General features: G+C 53.3%; 9 protein-coding genes across 9 annotated transcripts; 3 read left to right on the top strand and 6 right to left on the bottom strand.

Moving 5' to 3' along the window:
- Positions 1 to 473: 473 nt before the first annotated feature.
- On the bottom strand, positions 474 to 1,480 carry N7510_005072 (putative aldo-keto reductase (AKR); the record flags this gene model as incomplete). Its single annotated transcript, XM_056976998.1, has 2 exons — positions 474 to 1,163; positions 1,220 to 1,480. 2 exons carry the CDS (start codon positions 1,478 to 1,480, stop codon positions 474 to 476), a joined length of 951 nt encoding a protein of 316 aa, XP_056836954.1.
- Positions 1,481 to 2,261: 781 nt separating this feature from the next.
- Positions 2,262 to 2,903, top strand: N7510_005071 (putative GPI anchored protein; the record flags this gene model as incomplete). Its single annotated transcript, XM_056976997.1, has 2 exons — positions 2,262 to 2,589; positions 2,647 to 2,903. The coding sequence occupies 2 exons, from the start codon at positions 2,262 to 2,264 to the stop codon at positions 2,901 to 2,903; spliced, it is 585 nt and encodes a 194-aa protein (XP_056836953.1).
- A 1,116-nt stretch (positions 2,904 to 4,019) lies between these two features.
- On the bottom strand, positions 4,020 to 4,538 carry N7510_005070 (uncharacterized protein; the record flags this gene model as incomplete). Its single annotated transcript, XM_056976996.1, has 2 exons — positions 4,020 to 4,279; positions 4,340 to 4,538. The coding sequence occupies 2 exons, from the start codon at positions 4,536 to 4,538 to the stop codon at positions 4,020 to 4,022; spliced, it is 459 nt and encodes a 152-aa protein (XP_056836952.1).
- Positions 4,539 to 5,627: 1,089 nt separating this feature from the next.
- N7510_005069 (DUF3431 domain-containing protein) lies at positions 5,628 to 6,739 on the bottom strand (the record flags this gene model as incomplete). The annotated part of the gene is made up of 2 exons (XM_056976995.1): positions 5,628 to 6,186; positions 6,237 to 6,739. The coding sequence occupies 2 exons, from the start codon at positions 6,737 to 6,739 to the stop codon at positions 5,628 to 5,630; spliced, it is 1,062 nt and encodes a 353-aa protein (XP_056836951.1).
- Positions 6,740 to 6,947: 208 nt separating this feature from the next.
- Positions 6,948 to 7,400, bottom strand: N7510_005068 (uncharacterized protein; the record flags this gene model as incomplete). The annotated part of the gene is made up of 1 exon (XM_056976994.1): positions 6,948 to 7,400. One exon carries the CDS (start codon positions 7,398 to 7,400, stop codon positions 6,948 to 6,950), a length of 453 nt encoding a protein of 150 aa, XP_056836950.1.
- A 198-nt stretch (positions 7,401 to 7,598) lies between these two features.
- Positions 7,599 to 7,817, bottom strand: N7510_005067 (uncharacterized protein; the record flags this gene model as incomplete). Its single annotated transcript, XM_056976993.1, has 1 exon — positions 7,599 to 7,817. The coding sequence occupies one exon, from the start codon at positions 7,815 to 7,817 to the stop codon at positions 7,599 to 7,601; it is 219 nt and encodes a 72-aa protein (XP_056836949.1).
- A 901-nt stretch (positions 7,818 to 8,718) lies between these two features.
- On the top strand, positions 8,719 to 10,644 carry N7510_005066 (uncharacterized protein; the record flags this gene model as incomplete). Its single annotated transcript, XM_056976992.1, has 2 exons — positions 8,719 to 9,661; positions 9,719 to 10,644. The coding sequence occupies 2 exons, from the start codon at positions 8,719 to 8,721 to the stop codon at positions 10,642 to 10,644; spliced, it is 1,869 nt and encodes a 622-aa protein (XP_056836948.1).
- Positions 10,645 to 12,321: 1,677 nt separating this feature from the next.
- On the bottom strand, positions 12,322 to 12,998 carry htz1 (histone H2AZ; the record flags this gene model as incomplete). Its single annotated transcript, XM_056976991.1, has 3 exons — positions 12,322 to 12,569; positions 12,627 to 12,696; positions 12,900 to 12,998. 3 exons carry the CDS (start codon positions 12,996 to 12,998, stop codon positions 12,322 to 12,324), a joined length of 417 nt encoding a protein of 138 aa, XP_056836947.1.
- Positions 12,999 to 13,747: 749 nt separating this feature from the next.
- Positions 13,748 to 14,425, top strand: N7510_005064 (PHO88 family protein; the record flags this gene model as incomplete). The annotated part of the gene is made up of 3 exons (XM_056976990.1): positions 13,748 to 13,764; positions 13,819 to 13,979; positions 14,040 to 14,425. The coding sequence occupies 3 exons, from the start codon at positions 13,748 to 13,750 to the stop codon at positions 14,423 to 14,425; spliced, it is 564 nt and encodes a 187-aa protein (XP_056836946.1).
- Between the last annotated feature and the right edge of the window lie 1,082 nt (positions 14,426 to 15,507).

The following is a 15,507-nucleotide window of genomic DNA, read 5'->3' as shown; positions in this document are numbered from 1 at the left end:
TGCAAGAACAATGCGCAAACACGGCGACCGGGGACAGGTGATCGAATCTGAAAGCGCAGAAACGATAAGCTGTGTCTGATGACGATCGTAACGAGCAGGCGATTAATTGTCCAACATCCAGACCGACCGGGCGGGCGCCAGTAGAAAGCGTCCACTGGGCCGAGGGCCGTCGACGGGATCCAGACGAGATCAACTGCGGGACGGGTGAAGTGTGTGGCCGTGCAGGAAACGACCAGCAATGACAGGAGAAAAGCGGCGACGAGTGGTGAGTGGAAAGGGCGTCAAGAGAAGGAAGTGATGCGAAATCTCCGGAGGATGAGATCAGTCGAGTGCGGATGCGGGCACTGATTGGTGGGACAGCTGAGTCAGCAAATTAGGTACTTGTTACTTGCCGTGGCCTACGAAATGTGGTACAGAATCAGGTACCGGTACTTCCAAGACTATACCTCAAAAACAAGGTAACCTTCTCATTTCTATGCCCCAGGCTCCCCAATCAGATTCTGAAAGTTTGCTAAGATATTCTGCCAAGTATCAGGCTGCTGTTGCGTGAATACCTCCACTTTCTTTGGGGCGGCAAGGTCCTCCACCATCCGGGATTCGTTCTTCGTGCCATTCAAGACAGTGACATGCCCTAGACCCATAACCAGACTGTACAGAGCAGCGGCCGGAGTGATTTCAACCAGAGAAGCAAGCTGCTGTACAGGCGCAGACCGAACTAGGGCAGGGTTTGCGGTTAAGGTCCAGAAACTCTGGTAGATGATCTGGTGCTGGCGACTAAAGGCACGTAAAGAGACATCAAACTGTGTATCCCCATAAAACCGGTTCTGTACCACTGCCGGCTTTACTGTAACTTGGCCTGACGTGCACAGTTCGTGAAGCACGGGCAGAGTACAATTAGAAATGCCCAAGTTGCGGATGCGATGGGGAACATAAGTCTCAAAGGCCGACCAGGCCTCCAGGGTCTGGGCGATGGTCGAGAAGGGAGAATGAAGAACCAGAGTGTCGATATATGAGTCCTCCACGCTGTTTGGGTCGACGTTTGGGCGCAGATTGTGCAGCGAGGATTTAATCGAGGCATGAACTTGCTCCGTCAGTGAGGCAGAGACATCGTAGGGCATATTGCCCGGGTCCTGCGCTGCCACGGGGCTAAACTTGGTTTGCACCTGGACAGCAGGTTCAGCTGCTCATGGTCTGGAGATGCTAGAGATAGCATACTTACGTAGAGATCCTCTCGGCGCACAACCCCGTCGCCAATGGCTCTGCGGATTCCATCGCCAACGAGCTGCTCCTGATAATGTCGAGGCTGAGCCGCTGTGTCCACTGCCCGGAAGCCGGCGTTGACCGCGGCGTAGACGAGATCAGCACTGTGGTCTTTTTTCCAGGCTGTGCCATAGATGAACACCGGGATGCTGGTGGGAACTTTGGCCTGGACGGGACGCAGGCAGTACTTTTCCCAAGACAGGGCTCCAATCCGAGCCATGGCCACTGATGCCTAGTTGTAGTATGCACAGCTTTTTATGTTGTGGGGTATAGTAGTCGGGAGAGAGTGGCAGTGACGTCGTGTACAGAAAGGTTCCGATCCTGCGGGGGATGTCAACTTCATCCTTACTAAGGGGACAGCATTCCAAGACGTCACCGCTTACAACCTTTCATCAAGTCTGATGCTATTTTGAGAGCAGGGCCAAGCCTGTGGAGTCGAAATGAGAAGCCCCAGAGACAGCCCGGATAAACGAAAAGGCACGCGAGTCGGCACTGAAGACCGAGAAGTATGGAACACGGGCCCAATGACAGCAGAGGACCAAAGGCAAGAATGCAGAAGCCTGGAAGTGTGCGATGTAGTTCGAGCCACGCCCGAAGAAAAAAGATAGTGGGGACATCAAGTAGGCGCGACACAGCCACTATGTAGACGAGATTATCTCTGCACTATCAATCTTGGCTGATTTCGTGCAGACCCAGGCAGCTACTTTTGGACTTTGAACATTGGTGATTGTGGAGATGATCGCGCCCGCTGCCAAGAAGGGTCTCCTTAGTCTGGGGCTGAGTATCCGACTCCTTTCCCTCAGGGCGATGGAGATGCCCGACAAGGGATCAGAAAGACTGGAGATTGTCGGCGATGTCCTTGGACCAGCAAATCTGGGAGGATCCAGGACATTTATAGAAACAGGACCACGAGATATATATATGCTGCCATCTACAGCCTGAAAATGGGCATCAACAACAATAATTCTATTCATTCCAAACTCACCATACTTTGATTCAACATGCATGCCAAACAACTTCTCGCTCTCGGCGGTCTTGTGCTCGCCAGCAATGTGGTCATCGCTGCAAAGCTGGAGCACGACGACGTCCCGAATCATTGCTGGCCGGCATGTGGCCCTGTCGTGGGCATCTCCGAAAGCTGCGATCATCAGCACGATAATGATGACTCGGCTGAGCTCCAGTGCATCTGCAATTGGGGTCCTGCGAGTACTCAGATCCCGCTCTGCGCAGCTTGTATCACTCAGTATGGCCACGATGATGATCATGATCATGATCATGATTATGGCCATGACAACGATGATGACAATGATAACGACGATGATGACAACGGTATTCTATATCTTGGCAATCAGAATGGCTGGGAATTTCGAATGACATGAATTATAGAGGCTCTCGATCTCGTCAACTCGTGCTCCTTTAGCACCACAACTTACAACGCCGCCGCGGCCACCACCCTGAGCTCCAACTCGGCTGCCGCTGCCACTGCCACTACCACCGACTCAAATGGCAGTGGCCAGAACTCTGCGGGATCTTCTACCACAGGCTCCACTCCGACTACGACGAACGCTGCCGCAGGTCTTTCTATCCCCGGAGTCGCTCCCCTGGCAGCTGTCGTGGGAATGATGCCTCTGGCCTTGCTCTGAGATGTTTGACACGCCTTTTCTGACCCATACCATTGGTCTTGAGGTGAATAAAGGCGGAACATCTCTAAATCCTTGGGTTGATGTAATGACTTTCCTTAAAATCTGGTTTATTCTTTGAGACTGTTATCCCACTGTGGAATCTGCCTCTGTACATACAGTCCTTAGTGAATAGCCTGATCTGCTTCCATCAATACCTACTTTTAGCTTAACTACACGGAAATATTCTATTTGTAGTGGGAATCTTCTAGAAGCATTTTGCTTTAGGGCTTGAGCAAGAACAGGGAAAGATGGTCAGAGCAATTATAATACGGTAGACCTTCAACCTATCCTATATAGCAATGTTCCAAATTTTGCGGTGCTCAATCCACCTTCCGCTCAAGCGTCTCCAGGAATTTGAGGGAAGGTTGTTTAATATTCCACAATCCCGAGGTGCGCGAGGGACAGTGGGCAACTTCCACTTTCCGTAACAAAGCATTTTCACATCTCGTAACACAGCACCTACAGAGGCGCCCAGAATCGCCTTCCATGTTGGAAACATAGAGATGCTGTTTCCAACCCTAATCACATGATACGCTAATCCATTTATGGTTGGCCTAGTATTTAAAGAAATGTTCGGAGTTTAAATGGTACAATGCTAAACGAGTGCAAACTTAAGTAAGCTGTATTGTGGTGTATTATTACAAATCCAAAAATAACCACGCCCACCATAGCGCCGCAACAAGTGTCCCAAGTCGGAACCAGATCCACTTGGACCCCTACCCGCGCATTTTGGGCGAGTATCCATTCGTTGCAAGCCTCCTATGGGGTATACTTAGATATCGTGATGTATTATTTTTCAGCTTAAGAGGTTTACATTCGACGGTGCTGGGAGATGATTAAAAGCCCAGATTTCATTTATATTGGCAACCTCTCTCGACCATCAAAATTCGAACGATAAGGAAGGCATTCGTAGTACGGTCTAGTCCCTTATAACTGCACAGCCTAAACACGGTTATACCTCTGGGATTATTAGGGCCAGGTTCATTGCGTAAATTCTCGTGAGCCAAAAACATCTCTTTCATTGGCCAAAACGGTTTCTTGAAGTATTTTATCGACTCCTTCATAACGGAGAAAAAATTAATACCAGGCAGATGAAGAGGGAGAAGTTGGAGCGCTAGTCGCAGGTGGTGTTCCAGAGGTTGTTAACGTTGCAACACATGTGGCACCAATCGTCAAACCTGCGGTAAAGGAGCAATAAACAGGCGGGTCGTCAATGTTTTGGTTGTCGTAGTACGTAACCACGTGGTCGTTGATGTATAGACTTGCAACAGATGACCCGTCGGCCTGGGTACCGCAGAGGCCAACTGTGCCTGTTGGGTCACTTCCGCCAAGGTTGTCTGTACCAAGGAGGGCTTAGGTAAATTTTCATCCATCTAGGTGACCATGTTTCGACTTACTAGGACTGTCACACATCCAATTGTCTAAAACGGCGAAAGGTTCGGATGTGCCAGTGCAACCCTCCACATCATCTGTCACAAAGACACACAAAGGCATCTCAGTAGAGGAGGCAGCCGGTAGAGTCGTGATAGAAATATTCTGGGAGAGAGCTAGGCCAGCAAAGAGACCAGTAGCTATAAAGGAAGCTTGGAAATGCATCGTTTTCAAGTAGAAATTGTATAGACAAACATTACCTAGAAGGGAAGTGACTCTGCCCTTTTATTTATATTTCTCTATATGCTAATTCTCATCTTTTGGCCCGAATTCCTCAGGATTCGTCTAGTCTAGGGGTAGGCTAACAATATATTGTGATCCTCTCGAGGGGGCCATGTTCCAGGAAAATAGTCCGTGTCTTGAACAATGATAGGTGTTACTAGTGAGCATTAGGTGGATACAATTTCGAGAAATTGGCCAATCCAACCTAAAGTAAGTTATTGATTAGCAGCGATAGGCAAGACTCAACAATTCTGCACTAGTTTGGCCCCTTTCTTTGGCATGCTAAGCAACAGGATGAAAGACCCTGTTATTTTTGATATTTTATACCTTAGTAGCAATCCCACCAGAGGCTCAGTGGGATTTCTCGCCCTTCCATTGGCCCCAAGCCTCCATCCCGCAAAAAGCCCCCAGACTGCCCCACCCCACCGCCCCTAGGATTGCCTCGGCTTGGTCACGTGTCGCCATCCCCTGTGTTGTATCTTTCATACTGGTATCATATAAGATCTGGTATTATGACGGGGTACGTACAAAACTGGTTATTTACGCACCATTTACTTTAGGTTTAGTGTATCATGTGATCAGGGTTTAAAAGAGAGTGTCTATGTTTCCGACATGGAAGGCAATAACGGTCGCGACTGTACCAGTTCAGCGAGTGTCGCCATTTACCAACCTCCCCACCTAGAAAAAAAAAGGGTAATGCGCAGCGTTCTCTCGAAGCATCGTATCCAGAAGCTATGCGGTAGTCTCCATTGAAAAGTTTCGAGTAGATTGTGCATGTTTACGATCATCATGAAGTCAATCTTCAAAATATCCTACTAGACCAAAAATATACTACTCGGCCAATCGAGAATCGGAAGTAGAAGGTTGTAGTACACAGTTATCTAATAGTTCAAGAGTGACGTGCTAGCTCCCCCTCTGCAAAAAGATCATCCAGTGTAGGTATTCCATATACGTCATGCTCGCAAGCAGCCGGGTCTGGGCAACTACACCAAAGTCAGTGTCTGTCACACAGAGTAATTGTCCAAGGGTGACTTACTGCACGGGATCCTGCCCGAAAATGATATGCCACAGGTACTCGAAAATGCGCCCGCTAGTTTCGTCGTCGAGATGGGTCTGCATAAGCCAGTTATGATACCCTAGATAGTCGCTATACGGGCGCGCGAGAACCTGTTCTCGCGTGACCGCAAATTGCGAACAGCATGGGACGGCGATGACTTCCGGAACAGTCGTGTTCATCATGCTCTTCCAGGCGTCCGCAAAGGCAATCTCCGTCCAGCGCTCGTCATGCTGCTCTCGGTTCGGCTGCACTTCGTCCGGGCATCCAGGCCCCCAGTTACAACGCAGATTGACATATCCGGACTTTCGGACGTGGTCGATCTTCAGACGCCGCATGTTCCGCACGTTGTCTTGCTCAAATTCAATATGCCACGCATTAGCGCGGTGCGCATGCAAGAAAACGATGATCGACGGAAGGGCGTGGTAGTGGTCCAAAATATATTGCAGATAGACGTTGCTTTCCTTGCCTTTGTTCTTCTTGACCCTCAACGGCGCCTCCGGATTGTTGACCTCATAGATTGCATTCTGCCAACTACTGCAGGTCAGTATTTGCCTTGTAGAGGCGCTGGAAGGAGATCAACTTACTCAGACAGTTCCTCCGTGACCCAGTCTGTGTTCTCCCACCGTGTCTTTCCAACGACAATGACTTGATCAAGCTTTGCAACCGATGCATTCTGCGATAATGAGATTGGCACGGCCTTCTCCTCCGAAGCGGTCGGATGCTCCGGGAGCTTTTGTTCCTCGGGGAGCGTTGGTCCCTCTGATGATGCTGGTTCGGCTGGTGATGCCGATTCCTTCGCCGGTGCTTCCGCCGCTGCCGCTGAGGGAGTAGATTCTCCCACAATTGGAGTGGACGTCGCTTCCCATTCGGTGTATATCATGGAGTCCTGAGCGGAAGCGGTCGGTGTCACGAAGGAGCCCGACACGAAATAGAGGTCGCCATCTTTCAGCTCATAGCTCCCCTCGGCTGTGGTGGCAATTTCGACGGACTGCGGCCACTGCGATCGGATGTATTCCAGATGATTTTTCAGCAGCAGCACGGTGCCAATCAGGGCGATGGCGATACCTGCGCGCACCGTGGTCCTCATGGCCTCGAGTCGCAGGTAGTCATAAGTCGGCCCCTCAAAGCGTGTGGGCGCAATGGAGCCTTTTTAACCAGCCGTACGCTTTTCTCGCCCCCTAATAGTCATCGACGTTTTAGCTGGCGATGACTAACGCCATTGGGAAAAAGTGGTCCAGCGCGCGACCAATCCTCGTCGCCGGTCCCGCGGGTGGTTCCATGGTCAGGCGGGATACTTATGATTGTATCTGTAGCGACGCATCATCACCGCCTGGTTGACTGCGGGAAGCTCCGCCGAAAAGACTACGGCGCATTGACAGAGTTCGGAGTTTGACCCCAGGGCTGTACATCCTACAAATAGTCTGCCGGAGGTTGACTTGGCTAACCCGGGCCAGGGGCTGTGCCAAGTCCCCACCGACATCATCGCTCACGGTGATGGCTTGCAACCCATCCGGTGCAGTCTCCGGGGAACCGTCAAGATGGCCTCCGAACTGGCTCCGCGGGCCACCATGATGAGTTCTCTCCGCTCGCTGTCGACCAGGCCGTGACGTGCTTCCAGCTATGCGAGGGCCGAGGAAGCGCGGATCATGGAGACAGACCCAGGAGGACAACTTCCAATTCCGAGCAAGTGGGACTGACAGTGGCCCGTCCCGCTGGGCCGTCCATTCTTCTTCTTCGTTGCTACACATAGTCCAGTCGAGCAGGATTATGGGGACCAAGTTGGTGTATCATATAGATCACCTGCACGAGGTTCAACGTTGATGAATTCGACAGATCAACTGTCAGAAGTACTCGTGCTCATCCCACGAGCGGTTGGAGGTTGGGAGGACTATTTATCAATAGTCGCCCTTACATGGTCAAACTAAGGCTCCTGTGAGTGAATAATATTAGATGGTCCACACGCACCATTCACGACTAGCGACGAGCCTAACGAAGCGGCGTGGAAGCAAGCCGAGCGCGTGGAAGCTTCGACGGCGAATCGATCGCCGCGCAGACTCCGGCAGGGACCCGAGGATGCTCGAATCGGAGGCGATCGTCAGGGCCTGCACTCGAAGCGAATAGGGGATGCGATGGAGAGGTCGGTAGCTACTTGTCCAAATAATCATTACTCTTAGTTCGTCCGTTCGGAGGGAACGAGACCAGTAACTCTTTCAACTTCCGCTTGCTGCCTGAGGCCTGCCAATTCCCACTCTCCGTCCTTTTGCGCTCTTGTTCTTCCTCTTTACCCCTGTTTCCCTTTCTCGAGTACACTTCTTCCATTTATTCTCTCGATCTCTCTCTTTTTTTGTTTGAAGCAAAAATATCTTTTTTCTCTTGGAAACATCAGGCGTTGCACACTGGCCCTCCTTGCTCCCTCCATTCCTCTTGGCGGTTGTGTGGACCTCCCGGTTTTAGCCCGGCACTTCGCGAGAGGCCTTGCGTGGCTTTCCAATATTCTTCTTCTTCTTCTCCCTCTTCATTCTCTCCCCACCCCCTTCTCCCTCCCTCCCGTTCTCCGTTGCCCTTCCTCTCATCGGTGGTTTTGGATCTCCAAATCTACCGGGGCACGAATCCCAGTCTTGACTTTTCTTCCCGAAAGAAAGACGAAACCCCCCCCTCCCCCTCTTGTCATCTTTTAACCCCCCCCTTTCTTGATGACCCGGGCACGACTTCTTGCTTCCTGCATCCGTGAGCGCTTGACTTAAAGATCTGTTCTGTGTGCTGCCTGGTCGGTGACTCGGTTCCGACACCTCGCAGACAACTCGATCGGCTCCGTTGAGTTGGTTTTGGGCTGCTGTTTTTTCTGTACCCGCATTCGACCTTTCCGCACAACCCCGTTCTTTCCATCCCTCACCTCCCATCCTCCCTCCCACACCACTCCCGAACCCTGGTGCGGTCGCTCTCATGATCGAGTAGCCCCGTGCAAGCCACCGGGAATTTCTGAGAATCTGGTTTGTTGCGCAGCGTGGATTTGCAGTGCCCACATTCCTCAGGCCCAAGCCTCCTAGGAATTCTCGTTCCTCGGCCATGAGTTATCAACAACCGGACATGTATCACGACAATCCCTCCGCGCGCTCCCCTGGCTCCCAGCGGCATCAACAACCTCTCCATCGTCAGTCTTCCCGCCAGTTCGACGCATACGGCCCCATGCCCGTCAATCTCTACGAGGACCAAATGGGCCGCTACGACACCGCCCGGATGGAGCGCTTGAATCCGTCGCTGCAGAACAACTCGTACGGCTACGACATTTCGGGGTCGCAGACGTGGAATCCGAACGGTTTTGCCAATGCACAGACCCTGGGTGGCATCCGGTCGTCTTCGGCCAGCCTGAAGCCCTCGGCCCGGGGCCGGACCGGTCTGCCGACTGTAAGTGACTTGTTCCTGTCGAACAACCGCGAAGAGCAACAGCTAACAGATGTGGGACAGACTTGGCTCGACCAGCAGCCCGGCATGTCTCCTGCCTTCTCCAACCTGGGCCCGGGGCCGATTCAAAGCAGCGCCATGCGCCCGGAACCATCCGCTTCGTCAGAGGGCGATGACGAACTGATTCCGACCGCGATTGTCATCAAGAACATTCCCTTTGCCGTCAAGAAGGAACAGCTGGTGCAGTTAATGACGGAGCTGAACCTGCCCTTGCCCTACGCGTTCAACTACCATTTTGACAACGGCGTGTTCCGCGGTCTGGCCTTCGCCAACTTCACCTCGGCCGAGGAGACGGCGACGGTAATTGAGGTGCTGAATCATTTTGAGTTGCAGGGCCGGAAACTGCGGGTGGAGTACAAGAAGATGCTGCCCCTCCAGGAACGGGAACGGATCGAGCGTGAGAAGCGAGAGCGCCGCGGTCAGCTCGAGGAGCAGCACCGCCCGATGCCCTCGTCCCAGCTCCAGACGCAGAGTTCCATGTCCTCGCTTGCGTCGCACATCCCCGCGACCTCACCATCACCCGTTTCGCAACGCGGACAGAAACTTGGTATGTTTGTTTATTTTCCGCTCTCTTTTCGTTTAACCGCTGACAGTTTCACAACAGATGTGGATTTGAACGATAGCGCGACTCTTTCCTACTACTCCCAGCTCCTTTTATTCAAGGAAGACACCAGCCGTGACTCCGTGCTCTTCCCGCCCAACCTTTCACCCGTCCAGCGGCGCACGGTGCACACCCTGGCCCACAACATGGGGTTGGCCCATGCCTCCCGCGGTAGCGGCGAACAGCGTCAAGTTCAGGTTTTCAAAGTCGCTCCTGGCACCAATGTGAGTCCGCCCTTGTCATCCATCCCGCCAGCCCAGTCGGCCGACAGCGGTCGCCGCGGACTGAACCGGGCGGCCACGATCGACTTCAGCGAGGCTCGTAATGAGGGAGCACATGGCTCCTTCAACGCCCTCCGCGGCCAGACCTCCGGCTTCCTTGGTGTCTTGGACTCGCCTGGTAACTTTGCGAACACGCAGAACCTGCGAGCTGCCAAGTCCTTTGCGGATCTGCGTTCCTATACTCCCTCGCCCGTTCCCTCCTCCGCCAGCTTCCCCGCTGCCCTGCAATCCAACGGAGCGCGCCTACAGTACGAGGGCGCCCCCAGCGGGACCTCCAACACTCCGACCCTTACCTCTGCACCGTCAGGCTCTTCTCTGGGCATGCAACGCGATGACAACCTGCTGGTCAACAGCCTGGGCGGTCTTTCCCTGGGAACTGGGATCGGTGGGCCGAACTCCAGCCCCCGGCGACTGAGGGGAATGTTCTCTTGGGAACAGGAGAACCAGGCTACCAACGCCGGCGCCATCGGCAGCAACCGCGGCATGGGCATGGGATACGACGGTGCGCAGCAGGAGCGCATGCCCATTCGCCAACCCCGTGGACCGACTCCCGACAAAAGCACTGGTTTTCGCCGCCAGAATGGCCACCAATCCCGCGGCAGCGATGAACTCCGGGCCAGCTCCGGAGTAGAGATCATTGTGGAGTAGATATGATATGACGAAAGGAGAGAGACATGAGGAGAAAGATTTGACGATGGCGACCCTTTTTCTTGCCAGCATCCGACTTGTTTTGCCCGCGAGACGAATACGACATGTATCACGAGGCCCCTGTTCTGCGAATTACCTCCTTACGATTCGATGAAGGATGACGAGATGACACGACCAAAGAAGACACAACAACAACAAAAAAAGACCCCGGGAAATTCTTTGTTTTCGCTGATCCAACCAAGTTTAGACGATATTTTGGGGCAGCCCAAGCAGAGCCGCGGTTTGGATGAACGCTTCTTGTTTTATTTTGATTTCCTGAACTCGCCACGCTTTTCTCCTCTCCCCAGTTCGCTTGGTTTTTTATTTTATTTTTATTTTTATTTTTGGATTCATTTTGATCCTGCGGGCGCCTTTGCATGCAAATTCATGGCTTTCTGGTGTCATGTCCGAACTTGGTGGACGACACCCACGAAGAATGACCCTCAAAAGACCCTGTCCGACGGCAGGGAAGAGACGACAATACCAGCATTTGCATATTCTTGTGTGTTTTAGTTGTACATGGGGGGCGACTCGCATCCGTTTAATGCTTCTGGGGCCCGTCTTGTTTCTGTGGCGAGTCCCTTAATTCACTCGAGTCGAGTGATGGGTTCCTCAGGCCTGGCGGGTTTCATCCTTGTTTCTGTTTTCTTTCTGCGTCGATTCTTGATTCTTTGGGTTCTCCCGTGTGTCCGGGTTGCTCTGGTTGATCGAGATGGTTCCATCTCTTCCTATTTGGTATCTGTTGCGGTCCAGGGATTTGATTCGAATTGTTCGCAGGTCCTGCCAATTCATGTATCTTTTACTGTTTGTTGAAATGGTTTGAAGTGTAGCTGCGTAGGTGTAGTCTGGATCAATGTATACCGACTTGTCTGGAGATATATATCGTGCTGCATTGGGGTCTCACTCGGCCGACGACCATCGTGATCTTGTAGTAGGGGTATTGACTCAATAATAGGACGCTCCATTTGTAACTGCGCTGTATCGATGGCTACCAGAACTCCTCCTGCCTAGTATACATCACCATAGTGACTGCTCGACAGGGTACACATACAAACGCATGGATTGTTTATTATGGTCCCTGCGCGTGCATGCCGACTGTCGATCCCTAGCCCAGCCACACCGCGCCTCGACTGTCGACTCCAGGAAACCCGGGCACGGGGCACTTGGGGCGCCTCCTTGCTTGAATTGCATCCATGACTTACTTGCAGTAACAATAATGGCCTGGGGATCCAACGTCACTCTGTGTTTCCAGTTTCTAGATCTCGACTGATTCCGTGGTCTGTATGCGACGTACACAAATATAAGATCCAAAAAGCGCATACAGAGTCGAGATGGATTGAACGATTGGAACCAAGTCGAAGCAGTAACATTTCCCTCACTACCGGATATCCCCATTTTCCCATTACAGCGCCCGGTGAAGTTGAAAAGGATCAAAAGCAGAGAAAGAAAACAAAGTGAAGAAAGAAAACAAAAGCCGGGGAATAGACACAAGATAGATCAAAGCGGAGCGCCGTGACGAAGAAGAATAACAACAACAACGAGAAGCTGAGAGAAAGGGACCCGACTAGGGTGGGCACACAGCCGGGCTTGCCGGACCGTGAGTCCTCTCAATCAGACCACCCCGTGCGAAGTCATTATTTACTCCCCAATGTGGCCCTTCTTCTTCTGCTCAACCTTCAGCAGGAGCGCACGGTTGATGCGGGGCAGGACACCACCGAAGGCGATGGTCGCACGGATGAGGGTGTCCAACTCCTCATCACCACGGATGGCGAGCTGCAGGTGGCGCGGGGTGATACGCTTGACCTTCAGATCCTTGGCGGCGTTGCCCGCCAGCTCCAGGACTTCGGCAGTCAGATATTCGAGGACAGCTGTCACGTAGACCGCAGCTGGGAAGGGGGTTAGTGAAATGTCAAGAAATGAGAGAGGCACCGCAAAAGACATACCCTTAGCACCCACGCGCATCTTGTTCTGCGTGTTGTTCTTCAAGAAACGCTTGACACGACCGCAGGGGAACTGGAGGTGGTGCTGTGTTAGTACACATTACGGTCGCGATCGGAGAGAGAGCTGGGTGGGCAGCCGACAGCATGCGACCAGAGGGGCGCGACCGGGAGGGGCCTCGTCATCCAGGGAACAACAACGCGTCTCCCTCATCGAGTTCCATCGCCCCGGATCGCAGTCGCATGCTCAGGGGCACCTAGCACAGTGATGATACTAACCTGCAGACCAGCCTTCGCGCTGTGAGACTTCTGGGCCTTCCCCGCAGAGTCCTTGGAGCCGCCCTTTCCGCCGATGGACTTTCCCTTTCCACCAGGCATCGTGAAGAAATAAGTCGGGGGTGGGGCGCAACGATGGGTAGATCGCGTGAGAAGTGATGCGAAAGTAATGGGACACGAAGGTGGATGGGGAGGCGATTCAGAAATGCGGTTAGGCAGCGCGTTGTTGATGGAAGGAGGAGAAATGCTGGTCCAGCGTCGGGCCAGTCGCTAAGAGCAATGACGCTAGTCCCGATTGGGCGGCGAACCTAAGATGGCGGTGGGAGGGAACTGAATCCACAGAGACACTCTCGATCGAGAGTGAGGAAGGGTGATCGGGGTGAATCCGTGAGCGCGTCGGTGGGAGAGAGGACGACCATCCGGGAACCAGTAGATCATTGTTGGTGGACAGCCCAGGGCTGTGAGATAGCTGGTGGCAGCGCCCCGCTGCCCAGCGCTTCAACCAGCCATGGCCGTCACCGGGATGTGGGAGAGCCACGCCAGAATAGTCTGTCTCATCTCCATGGTAGGATCAGCCGGAGCGGGTGTGATCTAATCCGAGAGCCAGGGTGAGTAGCTGTAGTTTGTTCGAGCGTCCAATGTTGAATCTACCATCAGTCGGGTGGAGTGAGGGGAGCATAACATAATCATGGTGCCTCAGGCACTCGACGATCGGCCTAACATTCTTCCGTCAAAGGGCCAGCTGGTCCCTGGAAGAATAATCTGTGCGCGCGTCTGTTCGGTTCTACCTCCTCCACCCGACTCGAATCCCTATCCTTAAGCCCTCCCGCCTCCCCACGTTTATCGCCAAAATGGTCTCTGCTCAGGTGTATGTGGATGGATTGGTGGTTACAAAACTGATACACGGCTAATCCTTGCTCAGGACCAACCTCGCCATCATCTTGGCCATGATGCAGCTGGCCAAGAAGGTGCCCTTTGACAACCCGGATGTCCTGCTCCTGGTGCGCGGCATTTACGTGCTGTCCAATCTGATCATCCTGGGCATCTACATGTACACCCAGTCCAAGATCAACCAGAAAAAGGGTTTGTGTGATGCCGAACCCCCGTTCTTCACCCGATGCTGATTGCCACCCACCCACGCAGACATGTCCACGCTCAAGTACGTGGAGCCCGCACCCATGGGCAGCGCCGAGGAGCCCAAGCCCGTGACGACCACCAACATGGACTACGACAAGTCGCAGCTGCGCCAGCTGATCCGCAGCCAGCTCATGGGCGTCGGCATGATGGGCGTGATGCACCTGTACTTCAAGTACACCAACCCGCTCCTCATCCAGTCCATCATCCCGCTCAAGGGCGCCTTCGAGTCCAACCTGGTCAAGATCCACGTCTTCGGCAAGCCCGCCACCGGCGACCTGGCGCGCCCCTTCAAGGCCGCCGCTGGCTTCATGTCCCAGGGCGGTCCCAAGAGCGACAAGGCCTCGATCGAGAATGCGGAGAAGAACTGGCGGGGCGGTGTCAAGGAGGAGTAAATGGGATGCGTCGGTGTGCTCCTGGGGTTTGGTCCTCTGGTCCGCCCAACTGGTTGTGTTTAAACCTCGGTACATAATACGGGAGAGGGTGACTGGGGGTGTTTCATTTAGAAGAGGACCAAATCCGCTCGCTTCTGTTGCTTGTATTATAAGCCCATTTCGAATGCTCCTGGCCGTGGAGTCTGCCGGCCATTGAATCCCACTCGGGTCCGGGTACGCTTGGATCCTCATGGTTCATGAGAGCGAACCTAGTCTGTAACTGTAGGCGAACCATTCACCACTGGCTTTGTAAACTATACTTCCTCAGTGGCGATGACCCGTAGGGCACAACACCGGGGTCCGGTCATGGTGAGACGTTCGTGTTCGGGTGGTCGTGCCGTGGAGGCGATGTTGGATTTATAATAACATCGACCACGGCGTAGTTCAAAGACGGAATTACCAGTTGTAGAAACCATCCAATGAGTCCATCCTAAGAAAAATCTGCCGGATCCCGTGCGCCCGACGTTGAGCTGCCGGTGACTCTTTCAGATATAGTCCCAGCCGGGCGTCCGTCCACCGCAGACTGTTTTGAGCAGTCCCCGCGGGCCCGACATTGATCCGGACCAGATGCGGATGTGGCGGGGCAGGAAGCTGCTGGGCGGAAGAGGATTATGATAGTCAGACGGCGAAATGCCCTGATTCCCCTGGTTCGGATTAGTGGGAGTAGGATTATTATTATTATTATTGTTTTTGGGGAGGAGTGGCGTTGTATGGAATCACTCTCCCTCCTTTAGTCATGGCATCATCCACTTAGTAACAGACCGGCCGTCAAACATCGGAACGGCGTCAGCCATAGCCTAGGTTATTACCTCTTCTCCCCGAACCTCGTAGGAAAGCATCGGGCAAAACATTCTCGAGCTGTGTTCCCGAGGAGACAGCGAGGACCCGGCCAGAGCTGATCGCCGCACGCCGATTGGATGGCGCGGTAGCTACCGAGGGGCAGCGTGGAGGACAATATCGTGAGGCCTCCTGTTTTGCCCGGTGTATGAAACCGGAAGTGTATAAGGTAAGCAGGGTGAAGCGGTGGTTGCGTCAGTCGCCCG

This window comes from Penicillium lagena, assembly GCF_028827675.1.
Source record: "Penicillium lagena strain IBT 129212 chromosome Unknown utg000002l_segment0_segment0, whole genome shotgun sequence".
In the NCBI taxonomy this organism is placed as follows: domain Eukaryota; kingdom Fungi; phylum Ascomycota; class Eurotiomycetes; order Eurotiales; family Aspergillaceae; genus Penicillium; species Penicillium lagena.
This window is presented reverse-complemented; position numbering and strand designations above follow the sequence as displayed.